Source organism: Sinocyclocheilus anshuiensis, unplaced genomic scaffold (genome assembly GCF_001515605.1).
Source record: "Sinocyclocheilus anshuiensis isolate Anshui unplaced genomic scaffold, SAMN03320099.WGS_v1.1 scaffold1198, whole genome shotgun sequence".
In the NCBI taxonomy this organism is placed as follows: Eukaryota; Metazoa; Chordata; class Actinopteri; order Cypriniformes; family Cyprinidae; genus Sinocyclocheilus; species Sinocyclocheilus anshuiensis.
In genome coordinates this window covers 327648-344993 of record NW_015557119.1, presented here as the reverse complement: position 1 = coordinate 344993, position 17346 = coordinate 327648, and the positions used below count along the sequence as shown (strand labels likewise).

At 39.4% G+C, this 17346-nt stretch overlaps 1 protein-coding gene across 1 annotated transcript; it reads right to left on the bottom strand.

Moving 5' to 3' along the window:
* Positions 1-14445: 14445 nt before the first annotated feature.
* On the bottom strand, positions 14446-15838 carry LOC107677800 (gastrula zinc finger protein XlCGF8.2DB-like). The gene has a single exon (XM_016472837.1). It carries the CDS (start codon positions 15836-15838, stop codon positions 14837-14839), a length of 1002 nt encoding a protein of 333 aa, XP_016328323.1. The 3' UTR covers positions 14446-14836.
* Between the last annotated feature and the right edge of the window lie 1508 nt (positions 15839-17346).

The following is a 17346-nucleotide window of genomic DNA, read 5'->3' as shown; positions in this document are numbered from 1 at the left end:
GTACATTATGTAATAGCGTGGTCTTTGTCAAATTTCGATTAACTAGTGATTACAAATAATTATTTTATATTATACAGTATATTTTATTAACTGTAGTAACATAACATTTTAGTATATTATATTAAAATATAACGTTTTATTAATGAGTTCAAGAAGCTTCAAGTGCCTTCGATGTGAAGGTGCAACATGCTGTGTCTCGTTATGTGACATCCTCAAGGTTTAATTCTGTGGTTAGTTTCCATACTTTCCCTTTGGACAAGGAAACACATAAAAAATGGATTCACTATATCTGACGTGAGGATTTTAATACCACTCCTAACACAAGAGTCTGCAGTCGTCACTTCAAGAGCGATGATTTGATCGAGCCATCGACTCCCTAAAAAAACACTATGGAAGTCAAAGGTGCCCATGAACTGTTCGGATACTAACATTTTTCAAAATATCGTCTTTGGTGTTCAACAGAAGAAAGAAACTCATACAGGTTTGGAACAAGTGGAGGGTGAGTAAATGATGACAGAATCTTCATATTTCATATTCATGTAAATATTTAAAGCACCTTTGATAGTGTTTCTGTAAACGTAAATATAAGTAACTTTGATAGTGTTTCTGTAAACATGTAAATATAAGTAACTTTGATAGTGTTTCTGTAAACATGTAAATATAAGTAACTTTGATAGTGTTTCTGTAAATATAAGTAACTTTGATAGTGTTTCTGTAAACATGTAAATATAAATAACAAATGAATATAAATATAAAGAAGTTCACTCCGCGCAACAGACAGTATTCCTCCACCGCTGCAGATTTCAGTTCAAGGCCTCTCTTCATGTCTGCTGTCTGGCGAGTTCCCTTGTAGATTCTTTCAGCCAAGTGTTCAGCAGAGCTCTGCCCCCGTACATGGCAAACCTCTCTAAATCGGGATGATGTTACTCGTGGCTTTCTAACGGAGTGCCAATCCATCGATGCACTCTGGTCTTTGGTGGCATGCTCAATCTTGTGTGCTGTTTCCAGAGATACTGCCAGTGACTTCACGTGCAGCAGTCCATGTTTGCTATGTACAAATAAGCACACAGATGGGTCAAGGTTGTAACCATCTAGTGGCAGAGGTGGTTGTGGTGGGGCATCTTGATGGGGAGTATTGTTGCTGGCTGTTGGTATGACAGAACACTCCCAGCCTAAACTTTACCGAAAGCAGAATCCACCAACGAATCATCACTGGACATCCCCATTGTGGTGACTAAAGGGGTTGTCGTGCTGGTAAAGTCCTTATACACCTCTGCCACTTGCAGGACTGAGAGGTCAGGCAGGTCGCTGGTAACACCTTTATACAAGGTACTCCTGAAAATTAAAAATAATATTGAAAAATAAGTTGCACATTTTTACAGACTCAGTCACCATTATCATAACATATAATACATGTTTTTGTGTTAAAGAAAGTAATATGGTTTTGGAATGAGATGAGGACGAGTAAATGCCATGACTTTTTTGTGAACTATCGTTTTGTCCACATAGTAAACAATCCTATATTATACTTCTACATTAAGTAAGTAACTGATTGCAGTGTGCACCTTAAGCCATCAGCGAGTTTCCTTTCTTTAGGTCCTGCAGATATAACCACCATTCATGTATGTTCCATAGAGACGTGAATCATATGGTGTCGTCAGATATGGCTGTAGATTTGTGTACATCCTGCATAACACTGTCGTCCGCTTGTCCTGACACCACCTCGCAACATTTGTTCAAGGCATTGTTTGGGCACTTCGTTTTCCTTGATTTCTATCTTGGACTTGGATGTGTCCTCCAGACGATTTGGAACTTGTGCCAAAACATTTTTCCTAGATTGGACCATTTTTTTCATTTGATGAAGATAGCTCTCAAACTTGAAAGCACTGCAGCTGTCAAGGCTGCCAAGGTTTTGGGCATCTTCTGCAAGGTGCAGCAAGGAATGGACATTGTAAACCAAAATGTCTCCTCCATACAGCTCCCGTCCTCTCTCCACAAAATATCTCCACTGCTGGTTTGCATAAGGTCCTTGTGACTTTGTGAGATCTGGGTTCAGCAACATGCAAAGAGCCGTGCTGAAGCTCAAGAAGTGTTCATAGAGCTGGTCTTGGAGCAATCCCTTCAGAACAATCTTCCCCGTGTAGATAGCAAACTGTCTGAACTGTTGCTTTCCAGCAGTCTATTTCCTTCAAGCCCCTTGGCTTCCTGGCAAAGCAATCTGGAATGGACTTCTTTAGTGTCACTTACACGGGTCACATCTCCTGATGACTTCCAGAAATCTGTTCTCACCCTTGTCCACAAGAGCAGCGACTTTTTCATTACCCCGAGACAGCTCTGGTGCATGTAATCTATGGGGAATGATTTGATGATGTTGATCGGGAGGACAGAGAAGGGTGAGATCTCCTCTTCATGATGGTGTTCAGGTTGCCAGCATTCCCTGAATGACAGATCTGTTCTCATGGTCAGGTTATTTGTTTCTGGATATATCATTCGACCATCCCAAGATCCCCTTTGATCGCATTTATCACACCTATAGTATCCAGAAAACTGCTTTATACACTACCATAGCTTTAGCTGGAGCATCGCAGGTAACACATCGTAGTTGGATGTTTAAGCGTCTGCCTCCCCAAGTCAGACCATCCTGGATTAGTTCTGCCAACTGCTAAACAGTGTCAGAGGCAAAGTTTGGTGTTTTGGGTTTGGAAGCAGCAGTGGATATGCACAGGGGGAAATACATTCTGGTGACAAGTTTTTGGAACAGAGAACTGGCCAGAGGGATACGTTTGAGCTGTTGAACATTGGCAGCCCATCGATGTCGCTGGGATGAGCTGAAGAAGTTTGTTCTACATTGATGATTTCTAAACAATCATAGTAAGTGATTGTGAGCGCGTCAGTGCTTAGAAAAAGCTCCTCAATATCTTGAGAGTCACAGGTAGACAAGTTAAGGTCCTGCGATATGAATTTTGCAAGAATGGGGTTCGAAATTGTAAGGGTAATTATGCGACAGTCTTGTTCGAGTTCTATAATGGCATTGCATTTTGTTATATAGTTGTACGTTTTGTGCAGAATTTTACAAGTGTGACACTTGTTTCACACTGAAATTTTCCTGAGCTTTGTGGCATTTTGGACACCATTTTTATGCTTATTTGGGCCCCTGTTGGTTTTACTGTTATAACTGTAGTTGGGGTAGGGGGCTCCTCAATGATTTGAAGGCCCTGACCAGGTGGAAAGACTTCATCTTGTTGAATGAGTTCTATGGTTGTGCTGGGAGTTGTTGTGAGCTTCTTAATGTTTTTGGATTTGTCTAGTTTTAAGATTTTTGAAAGTGTAGGATTTATCTAGTTCAAGTTGGGAGATGTGCATTTCCCAAAGTGTAACTATAATCTGTCCAGATCAATCTTGGATAGAACGTTCTTGAATTTCATAGTATCCATCCCAGGCCTTTATAGTTGTTGGTATCTTTAGTTTGCAGATTGTTGCACAAACTTTGTAGACCTGAAAGTAAATACAATGAATAAATGTTTATTACTAGGGGGATAGAAACGACCAATGGTGTGTACAGACCAGTCAATTCTTTCCTAACATTAAAGGAAAACTCCACTATTTTTGAAAATAGGCTCATTTTCCAACTGCCATCTGATTAGACCGTTAGCATCTCGCTCAAAAATGACCAAATAGTTTCTATATTTTTCCTATTTAAAACCTGACTCTTCTGTAGCTACACCGTGTACTAAGACCGACGGAAAATGAAAAGTTGTGATTTTCTCTCTTTTTTTTTCTTTTATACTCTCATTCCAGCGTAATAATCAGGGAACTTTGCTGCCGTACCATGGGTGCAGCAGGCGCAATGATATTACGCAGCGCCTGAAAATAGTCCCCAGCTTGGTAACTTCCAATAAGCCTATTTTCAGGCATTAGTCAGGTCTTAGTACACAATGTAATTGATATATTCTAAAAGAAAACATGCCAAATAATTATGCACACCTGAATATGAGTTTCCACATCCAGCCTTCATGGACAATGATATATCACTTATAAATGATTAAATACAAAATCTATAGTAGTTATTAAGATTGATGTGGTTAGGAATTGGTAAAATGTGCTTGGGGAAAAAGATATCATCAGAATATTAACGTACCTAATAATTATGCACACGGTGTATGACGGTTTATGGACTTGCCTATTTCAAGAACAGATGTCAGAATTTCAAAAATGTGACTAACTATGCATAATAGGTAGAGATTTGCGCTGTCAAATGTGCTATAGTTGAATTATGCAATAATGGAGTGGTCTAACTGCAAATCAAGGATCTCCGACAATGCCATTTAAATATGGGCTTCAGTATTCTGAAGTGAATACATCAGGCCAACAGAAGAACATTTACTGTAATTATATAAGATTTCTTAAAAAGAAAAACGCTGGCATACAGTATGTTTTAAAAGAACTTTATTTGATCTAACCCTGCAATATTCTCTTTTCTCCCTATTTCTTAGCCACCAGAAGCTCTTCTGGCTTCAGCTGAATTTTATAATGAGTGGCAAGACTTTGAAGAGCTTCTTCAGAGAGAAAGGTCTCTGTGCTTGGGTTGCAGGCTTGAATGCCTAACGTAAGCTTTTCTCCCACACCTGAAAATCGATTGGTGAGCTCCTCGACCATCCTGTCCAAGCACGGATAAAAAAGCTGATGTCTGAAATCATCTGAGTTGCTAAAGCAAGAGGTTGACCCACAAGCTGACTCCACCACAAAATCATCAAATCTTTTTTGTTTCTGCCTTGGACCAACAGGGAGCTGGATGTTGTTTGCTTCACATAAGGCCATGGCCCTCTTGACCACCAGAGACTGCTGCGGAGCTCTTTCAATGTTTGAAGGACTGCCATCTTGTACTGAACTGCTTTGCCCAAGTCCAAACTTTCCCCTTGCAGGTGTGTAGCCCTTCAGTTATGCCAAGGAGTTTGGAAAACATCACCAGCATGTAGAGTGTCTTCGGCTTTCAGAGCTTTGATTTGATCCTTAGGGCCATGGATGTGTTTATGGTCCTGATATGTTAAAATGGCAGGAAGGTTGTTCAGGACTGCATTGACAGACTTCACTTGGCATGCCCATCTTGTTGTGGAGAGCTGTACAAGTTCAGATGGATTTAATCCAAGTTGTTTCTGGATTTCTACAAACTTGTAGTGATTCACAAGGGAACTGCTGAAACGTGTACACATTCTCCAGTAAATCAAAGAATGCCGTAGCTTTACATGTGTGGCAAAGGACAAGGTTGAGCACATGTGCATAGCAGTGCACATAAACTGCTTCAGGGTGTCGCTCTCTGAAGCGGGCTTGGACACCCCCCACTGCTCCACTCATGACAGATGCACCATCGTAGGCTTGTGCTACACACATAAGATCACCCAAACTGTGCATCTGCAATGGACTGTGCATCAGAGTTCTGTAGTTTCTGCAGCCCAAGGAAACACTCTCGCACTGTACACTCTTGCGTAACAAAACGCACACAGACAGCAAGCTGCTCAGTGTGGGATGCCTTGCTTTCCTAAAAAGGTGGTTACTGCCACAATGCGGTGAAGGTATTGGCGCCTCTCTGATATCTCTGCTGCACTAGCTATTTTCAGCTGCTCAATTACATCCCCTTGAGTTTTCGTGCTTTTAAAACTCTGCCAACATGTCATGGTGAACGTATGGTGGGAACACTTCTCATGCTCCCGAAATGATTCCAAAGCCCTCTTCCAATCTGAAAACCCGGAGCCACTGAGGGCATCTTTATTGGTGCGAATGTTCTGCCTTCCATACAGACGACAAGAGAAGCAAAATGCAGAGTTTCACACTACAGAGTACTCCAACCATTTAAACTGCTCAAACCAATTCTTGTTAAAGGCTCTTTGCTGAGCTCCAAACTGGCTGAGGGTGTACTGTGGGAGATGGACCTGCCTTGGGCCACTTTCTGGAGTCCCTAGATCACTAATTGCTGTCCTTTGCTGTGATGCCATAATAATGAAGACAAAATAGATGCTAAATCAAAACATAGGTGTATACAAAATCTATGATAATATTTTTAGCCCCTTATGATAAAGTGACATCCAGACAGTGCCTTGCAAAGGTGTTATTCATTTTACTTTACAACAATATATAATAATTTTTGTTACAATTGTACTGTTTAAAAAATAGTTATGTTGCAAGTATACTTCTGGAAAGCATTTAATATGGGGGGAAAACACATAGCATCCATAAAATGCATGTAAATACTGCAGATTGAATGGGTTTCCTCCTCTGCCTCTGTTTTTCCACTTTAACAATCTTCAGTATCTGTCCACTTTCTCACCTGGTTCTTCTTGCTCTTGTTCTCTCTCTCTTTTTTATTTTCTCTCTCCATTTTCCTCTCTCTGTCCTTGCACTACCATCACACAAAAAGCCTACTTTATTTAACTAATGGCATTTAATCTGATTATAAATAAACAAACAAACAGACAGACTATTGGTGAGGTAAATAAATATGGAAAAACTGACATTTTCAATTAGTAAGGGTTTGTTCCAAATTTTACATTTACTCCCTGTTGAAAAAACCAGCATATGCTGGTTAGGTATGTTTTGATGCTGGGATGCTGGTTTAAGCTGGTCCTTTGCTGGTTTATGCTGGTCCTTTGCTGGTTTATGCTGGTCATGTGCTGGTAAAGGACCAGCATAAACCAGCATCCCAGTGTCAAAACATACCTAACCAGCATATGCTGTTTTCTTCAACAGGGCTTTCCATAAATGTCAAAAAGAGCTCACATCAGATAATGTTGCATGCAATGTATGTCCAAAAAAAAAAAAAAGTCTTTCTCTTTATTTATTTATTCCCTTTCTAGCTTGTACTTATTTGAACAATAACAAACTTGGTATTACAAGCACTTCCTGTGTCTGTTTGCCTCTTTAAGAAGAATTGCTTTATGTATCCCCCAATTGAAAGTCGCTTTGTCAAAGAACATTAGCTGACATTTAGTCATTTTGCAGACACTTTTATCCAGTGTTCACACACCATAGCAGGACTTTACATTCAGCTTTACTTGTGGCCAATTGTGCCAACATTTTCACTGGCCCAGCCAAAAACAATAGATGTTAGTCGCTAGATGTCTAGATGTCATAGACGCTAGATTTCAGTCAGCAACCAAGGGTCTTTCATGCTATCCCAGCCCTGAGGCTGAGAGAACTATATAGGTACGGGTACACTTGACAATACACGATGCAACGAGCAATCTGTCTGTCAACACCGGACGTGACAGAGTTACAAGATGCCACAAAATCAATAAAAAATCACAGCCAATCAGAACAGCGTGTGGGTGGAGTATCTCTGCAAGCGCACTGAACTTGCAACGAAAGAACATAATCTAATAATTAATGTATATTAAACAATTTAAGCATTGTTACAAATATTCTGAGTAACTAATGCAATCTTTGTCAAGTTCAGTAAATCCTAAATTAACCAAACCATTTAAGATAAGTTACCTTTTGTTGTGTGTGTAGTTAATCACAGTAATAGCGACCCAACGTTCTCCTCAGAATATTCAGCAAACTTACTTAAATCAGAATTTAGTGCCGGTAACAATAACAACGTTCATTTGGGCGTGGTTATCTCTTAACTTTTATAAAGAACATCTCTTTGGATTTGAGACTTTAGTCTTTGCAACTTTACAGATCTTCTTTATGCACCACGAGCTTGTAACACTCCAAAGAGAAAGCACCATATGACCCCTTTAAGGATTCAGAGTGAGAGGACCTACTTCAAGGTAAACTCTTTTAATTTTAACTTAATTTTCTGCTATTTTTGTTAGCTGATCTTGATAATCGTTAGATTTTCTACACTTTATTAGCTGCATGCTGTTTTGTGGAACTTATTAGCCCATATTAACAACTTTCAGTAACACGTTTTGAACACTGCGCGTTATTTGAAGCTATTTCTCTTCAAAATAATTATTTTCTGCTTGATATCTGTAAGATCAGCTGTCTGGTTGCCTATTAATTTCTATTAATTTGTACAAGTGATTGACAGGATTATGCGGGTAATCTGAATTGTTGATTGATCAAGTTTGCGTGACGTGAGTTTTTACAGAATTTGAAATTCAATGACAGTTCTACAAAACGTTTCAAATAAATTTTTTTGTGACTGACTGAATAGTTTTCATAAGCTGTAAACATAATTTATATGCTGTAAAACGAGCTGGGTGCGCCAATTTCAAACGAGGCAGCACAGAGACACGGCTGCATTCACTCTAAAGAGCGCGCAATCCAGTCAAATATCTGTAACAGACAGCTAACGTTACATTCTGAGATCAGTTCTTTTAAATTAACTTCTTTTTTTTTTTAATTTGACACGGCGCGTTAAACGGCTAGGAGTGTTGAACTCCAGTCAAGACTGTTGCGACGAAAACATGCGTGCTTATTATGGCGATTACGGTAACGTTAATCTGCAGGCAGCAAATAAGACGGTCATTTTGTGGTGGTTTTTTTTGTTGTTGTTGAGTTTGTAAGCGAGACCTCATCACTCCACGTCTGACAGGTATTACAAATTAATGGAGAGGCCATAGATATTCTTGTTATACCATGTCACATTAAAATACCAAGCATTATTGGCCTGATGTCTGAAAATGGAACATGAAGGAAAACTTACAGCTGATTAAATCAAACTGACTGATAAGGATTATTTATAGTGCAACCTTATGATTTCAAACTGTTTCAGTCTTTTTTTAGTTGAACATCTCCAAACCGGAAGTGTCTTCCTTCATTTAAAACGCAGTGGGCTCGCTGGGAAAAAAGTAGATAAATTGGCAACAAACGTAATTGTTTTAATTTTAAAATATTAATAGCTGGTTTTTTTTTCATTTAACTCCAACTACATTGAATAAGTGTCTCACAACAGTCCCAAACCCAAAGAGATATTCTATTCACGAACAGCTTGTAACACTCCAAAGAGAAAGGAAAACTTGAAATCGCATCATATGACCCCTTTAAGCAACATGGCTACTCAAAAATACTCCACCCACTAATTCAAAACTTAAAATGTCTTGAAGAGCAGGGAGTATATGTTGAGCAGTTAGGATCATGTGTAAGGGGATCTGTTCTGGGTGTCCTGGCAGATAATCTGGGTGTCTATTCATTGGCAGGCTTTCAGGAGAGCTTTAGAGGGAATCTCCCATGTAGATTTTGGATTGACATTCAAGTCAAGGAAGTTAGGTCAGGCACTTTTGAAATGAGGACAAAAGAAAAACACCAACAGCACATTCAAGATGTTCTACAGGATAGTATTTTGGTGGCACAGTATGGCGTGAAGAGTAGCTGTCCATTGAGTGACAATTTGACAGATACAAACAGTAGGGGGAAAGGCCATGGAAATTGGGCCCTCTTGAGGCTCCTCCCACTCTTGATTGGCCATAAAGTGAGAGAGAATGACCATACCTGGGAAATTCTAATGTTGTTGAAAGATATTGTCGAATTGGCTTTGTCTAGCCACTTTTCTGAAGACACTGTGGAGTTCTCGACCTGGAAGATCTCGGAGAACAGGGCTTTGCTTCAAGATGGGTTTCCAAACTTTGTGCTGCGCCCAAAGCATCACTATTTGGAGCATTATCCTCAACTGATCAGAACGTATGGGCCATTGAGGAATTTATGGACAATCAGGTTTGAGGGGAAGCACACGTTCTTCAAGAAAGTGATCCGTGATGCACACAACTTCAAAAATGTCGCCCCTAATGCTGGCCAAGAAGCATCAAATGGCATCACATGGATGGCAGTTCTTTTTTCAAGCCAAGAGTACAAATGGACATGGTCTGTAGTTCACTTATCACAGCCTTTCCTGGAAATGTTCAGGAATATCTACAGCTGCAGAGTCCTAGTTGTAGCACTGTGCTAGTTTCATCCAGTGTGTACTGTAACGGTCAAAGTTGTTCATTTGTGGGTATATGTGTGTGGATATTAATTGGGTTCTTTCTTTCTCCCGAGGTTGAGCTCCGCCCCCACACACCTGCAGCTTGTTGAGTAAGGACGCTCTGGACTGAATATAAGGCGGAAGTCGCACTTGTGTAGAGAGCTCTCCCTACCCCATCGCAGGTCCGCCACAGTGACTTCCACGCTCTTTGAGATTGACTTGCACTGGTTTGAGAAGCTACTGCTGTCCAGCCATTGACGTTGGCGAGTATTCCGTGAGCTTCGTGCACGTCTTGCTGTCTAGCACCACTGATAAGCGGTGTTTTCTCTCTCTCTGTGTCTCTCTTTGTGTTTTCTCACCTGCAGCATGTTGAGTAAGGACGCTCTGGACTGAATATAAGGCGGAAGTCGCACTTGTGTAGAGAGCTCTCCCTACCCCATCGCAGGTCCGCCACAGTGACTTCCACGCTCTTTGAGATTGACTTGCACTGGTTTGAGAAGCTACTGCTGTCCAGCCATTGACGTTGGCGAGTATTCCGTGAGCTTCGTGCACGTCTTGCTGTCTAGCACCGCTGATAAGCGGTGTTTTCTCTCTCTCTGTGTCTCTCTTTGTGTTTTCTTTAATGTTTCTGTTGATCTGTGTTTTGGTTCGTTTACAAACCTTGAAAAGGTATTTTTCTTTAGTTTAACTGATTTAACTATTACATTTGCCGTTGTTAACTAATGTGACTCGCAAGCTGTTTTGACCTCTAATAAAAGGTTAAAATTGATCTTTTGTCTTGCGTGTCCTTTTTATGTTGCTTACCCCTTCTTGAACGAGTCTTTTAAAAGTGGGGTTCGTAACAGTACATTGATGGAATTAAGTACTGCCCAGACATGGTGCAGTTCTCCATCAAACAAAACAAGCCCAGCCCTGTTTTTATGCATGTTTTAGCCGGTTTTGTTGCATTTACACACTTTTGACCAGCAGGCGTCACCAGCGTGTGGTGTTTCGAGTGCTTCGAAACCGTGAATCATTTTGCAAAGCTTGGAAAAGGTTGGTTTCTCCCATCATTACTGGAGGCTCCTGTCACCAAGACAAATTCCTTGTGTGTGTGTGTAAACACGCTTGACAATAAAGCTCTTTCTGATTCTGACATTCAGCTTTAAAATGGTCACGCTCTTACATTAAAAATAAGCTGGAAAGATAATAAAAAATGAATCTTTTCTATGGGTCTAGTCTTTGTATCTGTTTGTTTGAAGTTTGACTCGGGTCTTCTCTGTTGGAGTAGAATTGGCTAGCAACACTGTCACAAGAAGAAAAAAAAAGCGGTCCTAAATGTGCTCCTAGAACTGCACTAATAGCACTAACGTGGTTGAATAAAATACAAACACTTCCCAAATTTAACAACACATAATCCATAATTTCTTTGGCAATACCTACTAGTGATGGGAAGTTAGGATAATTTTACCGACTCGGACCTTTGAGTCTCGTTCAGCAAAATGAACTAATCTTTTTTCGAGTCATTTCGTTCATTTAAGCAAAATATGACTTTCCTTCCCTAACACATCTACTACTTACGCAGATGTTGATCACACTACAAACAATACAAAACTATAATGCTATAAGAAACAGAAAAGATTAATTCAGTTTACCTGGGTCTTCAGTCTATGATCAGCTCTCACCTCTTATATGACAAGTCTTTGGGTTTGAGTCGTTCGTTCATCACGTGACTTTCCGGCTCAGACTGCATTGGTCTCCCCGAATCACATTAAAGATTCGTTCAAAATGAACAAATCGTTCAAGAACGACCCAACACTAATACCTACATGATATTGAGCCATATAATAAAGGGCTGATTGATTTTTCACAGCATATCTCCCACGCGGCCATCTGATGCTTTGACACCTTTTAAAGCCAGGTGTCCCTTCATCATTTTTCTGTCATATGTTGGCCAAGTCTGTTTTCTTTCATATGTTGTCTACAAGTCTGCAATTCGTAGTTTGTTGGAGTTTTCCCTCTTTCCCTTGCTTTCCTTCACTTTTAAATAGCTTGTAATTGTCGAATTATAGCGGCGATTCAGCGTCAAAACAAACTCACTTAGCCTATATTAAACATAGAACTTTTATTAACAAAACGAGTAAAAATAAACCATGCTATAGGCCAAAAAATATATATAACTTACACACAGTTTAAATATAAAAAAACTGAAAATCAGCAAACACTGTGGAACCGAGAAAAAGAAACATGGAATGTATATTAGCAAAACGAATATGAAAGCTTGGAATCAGGCTTTTCAAAATGCAAAATTGCCTGTTCAGTATTCTGGATTTAGTTTCTAAACTAAATCTTTTGCCATCATCTTGTCTCTCACCTCACTCTTCTCAGGTGATAAATGAAATCTGACTCCTGCTGTTGATCTGTGATGCAACTGTCTTTCGGCACGCTGCATTGAGCTTAACACCGTCAACACTGACTATTGCAGCAAACCTACTACACGTCACATCACTTTTTTACAGTATATACAGTCCATAATGCACACATCTACACACAAACCTTCCGATCAAGATGCATATTACTTTGTTTTTATTTTCTCAGTCTTATTTTTATAAATGTTCTTTCTATTCTCCTGAATCATATACAGTATGTACGCACCCTACTGTACTGAATGCACCCAAGGCTCCCAGAAATCGCAACAAATTTGTGCACACTTGAAACTCATTCTGATTCGGATTTATTCGGATACTGAACTTGTACATTTGGCTTATTACCAAACGCCTATTTTATAAAAGTGTCTGCTAAATAAAACACACTTCAAATTCAAAAGATTGATTGAAAAGAAAAGAACTGAACTACGGCAACTCAACACTCTCTTACTCCTGAGAATCTGTGGAGCATTTCAAAGGATGCCGGTCTTAAAGGTCCCCTGAAGTGCCTTGAAACACGCAGCATTATTCTATGTGGTGACGTAATTTCAACTGAAACAGGAAGACAGGGCGGGACATATTGAGCAGCCCTGCCCCCTTTTTAAATTAGCCAATAGCGTTTTGTTTATATCAGCTCGGGCCAGAGCCGTTAAGCTCGGTAAAGCCGCATTTGACAGCCAGAGTCTAATAGATTACCTTCTAGATTCAATATGAAACTCTTAGTAAAACAAAATAGTGATCATAATCATGCTGAGGCTGTGTAGTTTTAAGTGTTTAATATATGCCGACTCGCACATATGATCCACTCCGTGCGCTCGCGTCTCTGGACTGGAGCCAAAGTCCGGATCAGACTGTGCGCGCTGCCGCGGTTCGCGTGAAACAACGTGAAACCAGACCTCATTTGCCCCAATCGAAAGCATATTTACACTGTCTGAATCGTTCTCTATCGCCTACATTGTGCACTACGAGCCATTCACTGTACAGAAAATACTACACTGTGAACAAGTGACCAATCTCAGCCGCAGCTTCAGCGTCTATTTATAGTGCAGGGGGCGGAGCTTCGGCTTCTAGAGAGCGTTTGATTGGTCAGAAGATTTGAAGTGAAGCTGAAGTACGAGGTGACGTCAAAAAAAATCGTTGAGCCGTTTTGGCAGAGGTGACGAACCGCAAGCTTTGAATGCTTGTATCTTCTAAATGCGAATTTTGTCACTGTTTTGGAGCACACTGCCTTATAGATAAGCTTAAGACTAACATATTGATATTAACACCCAAAAAACTTTCAACGTCAAAAAAAAAAATTGAGCCGTTTTGGCGGAAGTGACGAACTGCAAGCTTTGAATGCTTATGTCTTCTAAATGCAAATTTTGTCACTGTTTTGGAGCACACTGCCTTATAGACAACCTTAAGACTAACATATTGATACTAACACCCAAAAAACTTTAATTTTGATTTCATGGGGACTTTTAAGGTCAAAAGCAGCACTGAAACACCAAATGTATGTCTTCAGACATCATACTGACGCATCCTGACATGTTAATCAGGGGTGACAGAACAGGGGGCCATAAATCTAAAGGCTGGAATACACTACACGACTTTTGCCCCGTTTTCCCGCCAATTTACTGTCTGGAGAAGTTGACGCTAGTTGCCGAAAGTCAGAGCCAGTTTGCAGATTTTAAAGAAACTCACATCCAGTCATAGATCAAAAACGTTTGATATTTTGAGCCAATTTTAGAACATTGTTTTTATTTGTCACACGCAGTGTTGGGGGTAACTCATTACAAGTAATGCGAGTTACGTAATCAGATTACTTTCAAGTAACTAGTAAAGTAACACATTACTTTTCTAATTTACAACATAATATCTGAGTTACTTCTTCAAAAAATGCCAGTTACTTTGTTTTCCCATTTATTGATGACTTTTGCTTCAGCCTGAGGTTTATTCATTACACTTTTTGGTGTGAAAGGGCTTTTATATTTGCTATAAATAGAACTTCTTATATTAAAAACAATCAAGCCCTGCTCATATTTAAAAAGTAACACGAAAGTAACGCAAAAGTAATATAACGCATTACTTTCCATAAAAAGTAACTAAGTAATGTAATTAGTTTTTTAGGGAGTAATGCAATATTGTAATGCATTACTTTTAAAAGTAACTTTCCCCAACACTGGTCACACGACTACTAGGAACAAGGCACATATGTTTCTGAGTTTGTTGTGATCAGAACAACTTTACACTCTGGTTTAGTGTACGATGGCCAGTTTTTCTCATTGACTATTTATAGTTGACTATTTCAAAGTTATAGGTAAGTGTATGATGCCTAGTGTTTGTAAAATCTGTTTAGATTTTAAAGGTCGTCTAATGTATTCCAGCCTTAAGAAAAAAACTCATACAGGTTTGGAACTACTTGAGGGTTAACTAAGTTTGGGTGAACTAGCACTTTAAGATAAGTAAATGGCTTGTAATGCCTCATATGACTCTGAAACTCTTTCCTCAGGGAAGCATGTGAAAGGCTTCACTTCACTGTGAATTCTCATGTCTCTCCAGTGTGAGTTGTTACATGATTCTTATATTCGTTCCTGTCCATGAAACTCACTCCACACACATGACACATAAAACTGTTCGGTCTTAAGTGAATCCTCATGTGGGCTTTGAGGTTTCCATTTTGAGTGAAACTCTTTCCACACTGTTGGCAGGTAAAATGTTTCTCTCCAGTGTGAATTCTCATGTGGACTCTGAGGTTTGCTGGTTGATGGAAACTCTTTGCACACTGAGGGCATATGAACGGCTTTTCTCCAGTGTGGATTCTCATGTGGACTTCAAGGTTTGCTTTTCTTGTAAAACTCTTTCCACATTGTTGGCAGGTGAAAGGACTCTCTCCAGAGTGACTCCTCATGTGGAATTTGAGGTATCCTTGTTGATAGAAACTCTTTCCACACTCATCACATATGTAAGGCTTCTCTCCTGTGTGAATTTTCATGTGTGCATTAAGACCTTGTTTATATGTAAAACTCTTTCCACATTGAGAGCATTTGTAAGGCTGCTCTCCAGTATGAATTCTCATGTGGCCTTTAAGACATCCTTTTCGAATGAAGCTATTTCCACACTCTTGGCAGGTGAACGGCTTCTCTCCAGTGTGAATTCTAATGTGCCTTTCAAGGATTCCTTTTTGAGTGAAACTTACTCCACATTGAGGGCATGTGTACGGTTTCTCTCCAGTGTGAGTTCTCATGTGGTCTTTAAGGGTTCCCTTTTTAATATAACATTTCCCACACTGCTGGCAGCTGTAAGGCTTTTCTCCAGTGTGAATTCTAGTATGAACATCAAGGTTTCTTTTTACAGTGAAAATCTTTCCACATTGTTGGCAGGCGAAATGACGTATAGCTCCTGTCTTTTGAGCTCTTTTTCGTGATGAAGTCTTTTTAGTCTGTGAGCAACTTGACTTCACTGGAGAAACCACCAATTTATGATGCATCTCATACTGATCTTTGTCTTCCATTTCATTCCATTCTTGTCTCTCCTCTTTACGTGACATCAAGTCTAAAGCAAAGAGAAACCAATACAAGTTAACCCCATTTTAATGGCACAAAGCAACAGACATCAAAACATTTAGACATATGAACCATAAAACCCAACAACAGGTGTTCTAGACACCACCAACAAGCTACTGAAAGGTGTTGTTGGTAATCTTCTTTTCAATACTGTTAACTCTTTGCTTTCTTTAGGAAATGTCCCAAATCCTTTTTCAAGCTGGCAGTTATGAACACCGTATGAAATGGCTTGATTAAGGAAAACTGGTTAATTATAGACATCTCAAATTTGCCATTTACATCAAAAATAACATACAAAAAACATATTGTCCTCTCTGCCATGTTGAGTAATTGTGACCATCTTCAGTCAGTATTTAAGTCCCATTGTAGTACAGAAACTGTGCTTATTAAGGCTACAAATTATTTTTTTTTAACATGTAATCATGATTGCATACATTTCTTAAGGTGCTATTAGATCTGTGCTGTGACAACACAGACCACAACATTCTCTTAGATAACTTGAGAATTATTTTGGTATTTGTGGACAAGAATTAATTAATGCCTCATATACCTGACCACTTCTACATGAAGAGACATCTCATCACACACAAGTATGGAGTGCCACAGGGCTCACTATTAGGTCCTCTGCTTTCAGCGAGTCCAATTCACTAAGCAAGAGTACGCACAAATGTGTGTGTGAAATCAGCATATGAACGTTTTCAAAATAATAATAATAATTTCACCAAAAAAATGTTATACTACAATTTCTTTTAAATTTGTGAAAAAAATTTAGGAACAGCTGAATTCACATGTACTCTGAAAAAAAAAAAAAGCTGAAAAAAACGTACTCTGGGTGGCCTTATAGTCATGTTAAGATGAAAATTATATTTCTCTCAGGCTAAAGCACATCTTTAGAGAGTGGATTTTTAAAATATAAATGAAGTGCTCAAGCATACACATAAATAAACTAGTATTTGAGTTCGCGTCGGCTGCAAAGATGAAGTATAGTGGATGTGCCTACAGAGAGAAATGCAAGTTAAAGCTGCAGTCCGTAACTTTTTTTGGTTAAAAATTATGCGAAATTAATATTTGAGCAAGTACATAACCAGCCAGTGTTCGAAACTATCGCCTTACTTTAGTCCGATTCACAACGGTTAGCTTATAATAATGTTTTCTAATTTGAGTGGTACGGGTAGGTTTTCGTAGGAAATTCGAGCATGCTGCTGCGTCATTACGTCACGTCTGTAAACATAAAGAAGTTGTCCCGGCTACTAGGCTATCGCATGTGAGGATCCTGCAGGTGGCCAATCGTTTATAGCCTTTTCTCACAGCAGCTGGAATAATTAAATGTATCATTTTGATGGCGGATTGTAATCCAGAAAGGATTATGCGTTTCTGAAACGTGAATGAAATTAAATTATATTCCAGTTATAAATGTGCTTCTGATTACAGATAGCCTGGGATTACACAAGATTTGTATTTTAAAGACAACCAGTTCGAAGGGAGCATAATT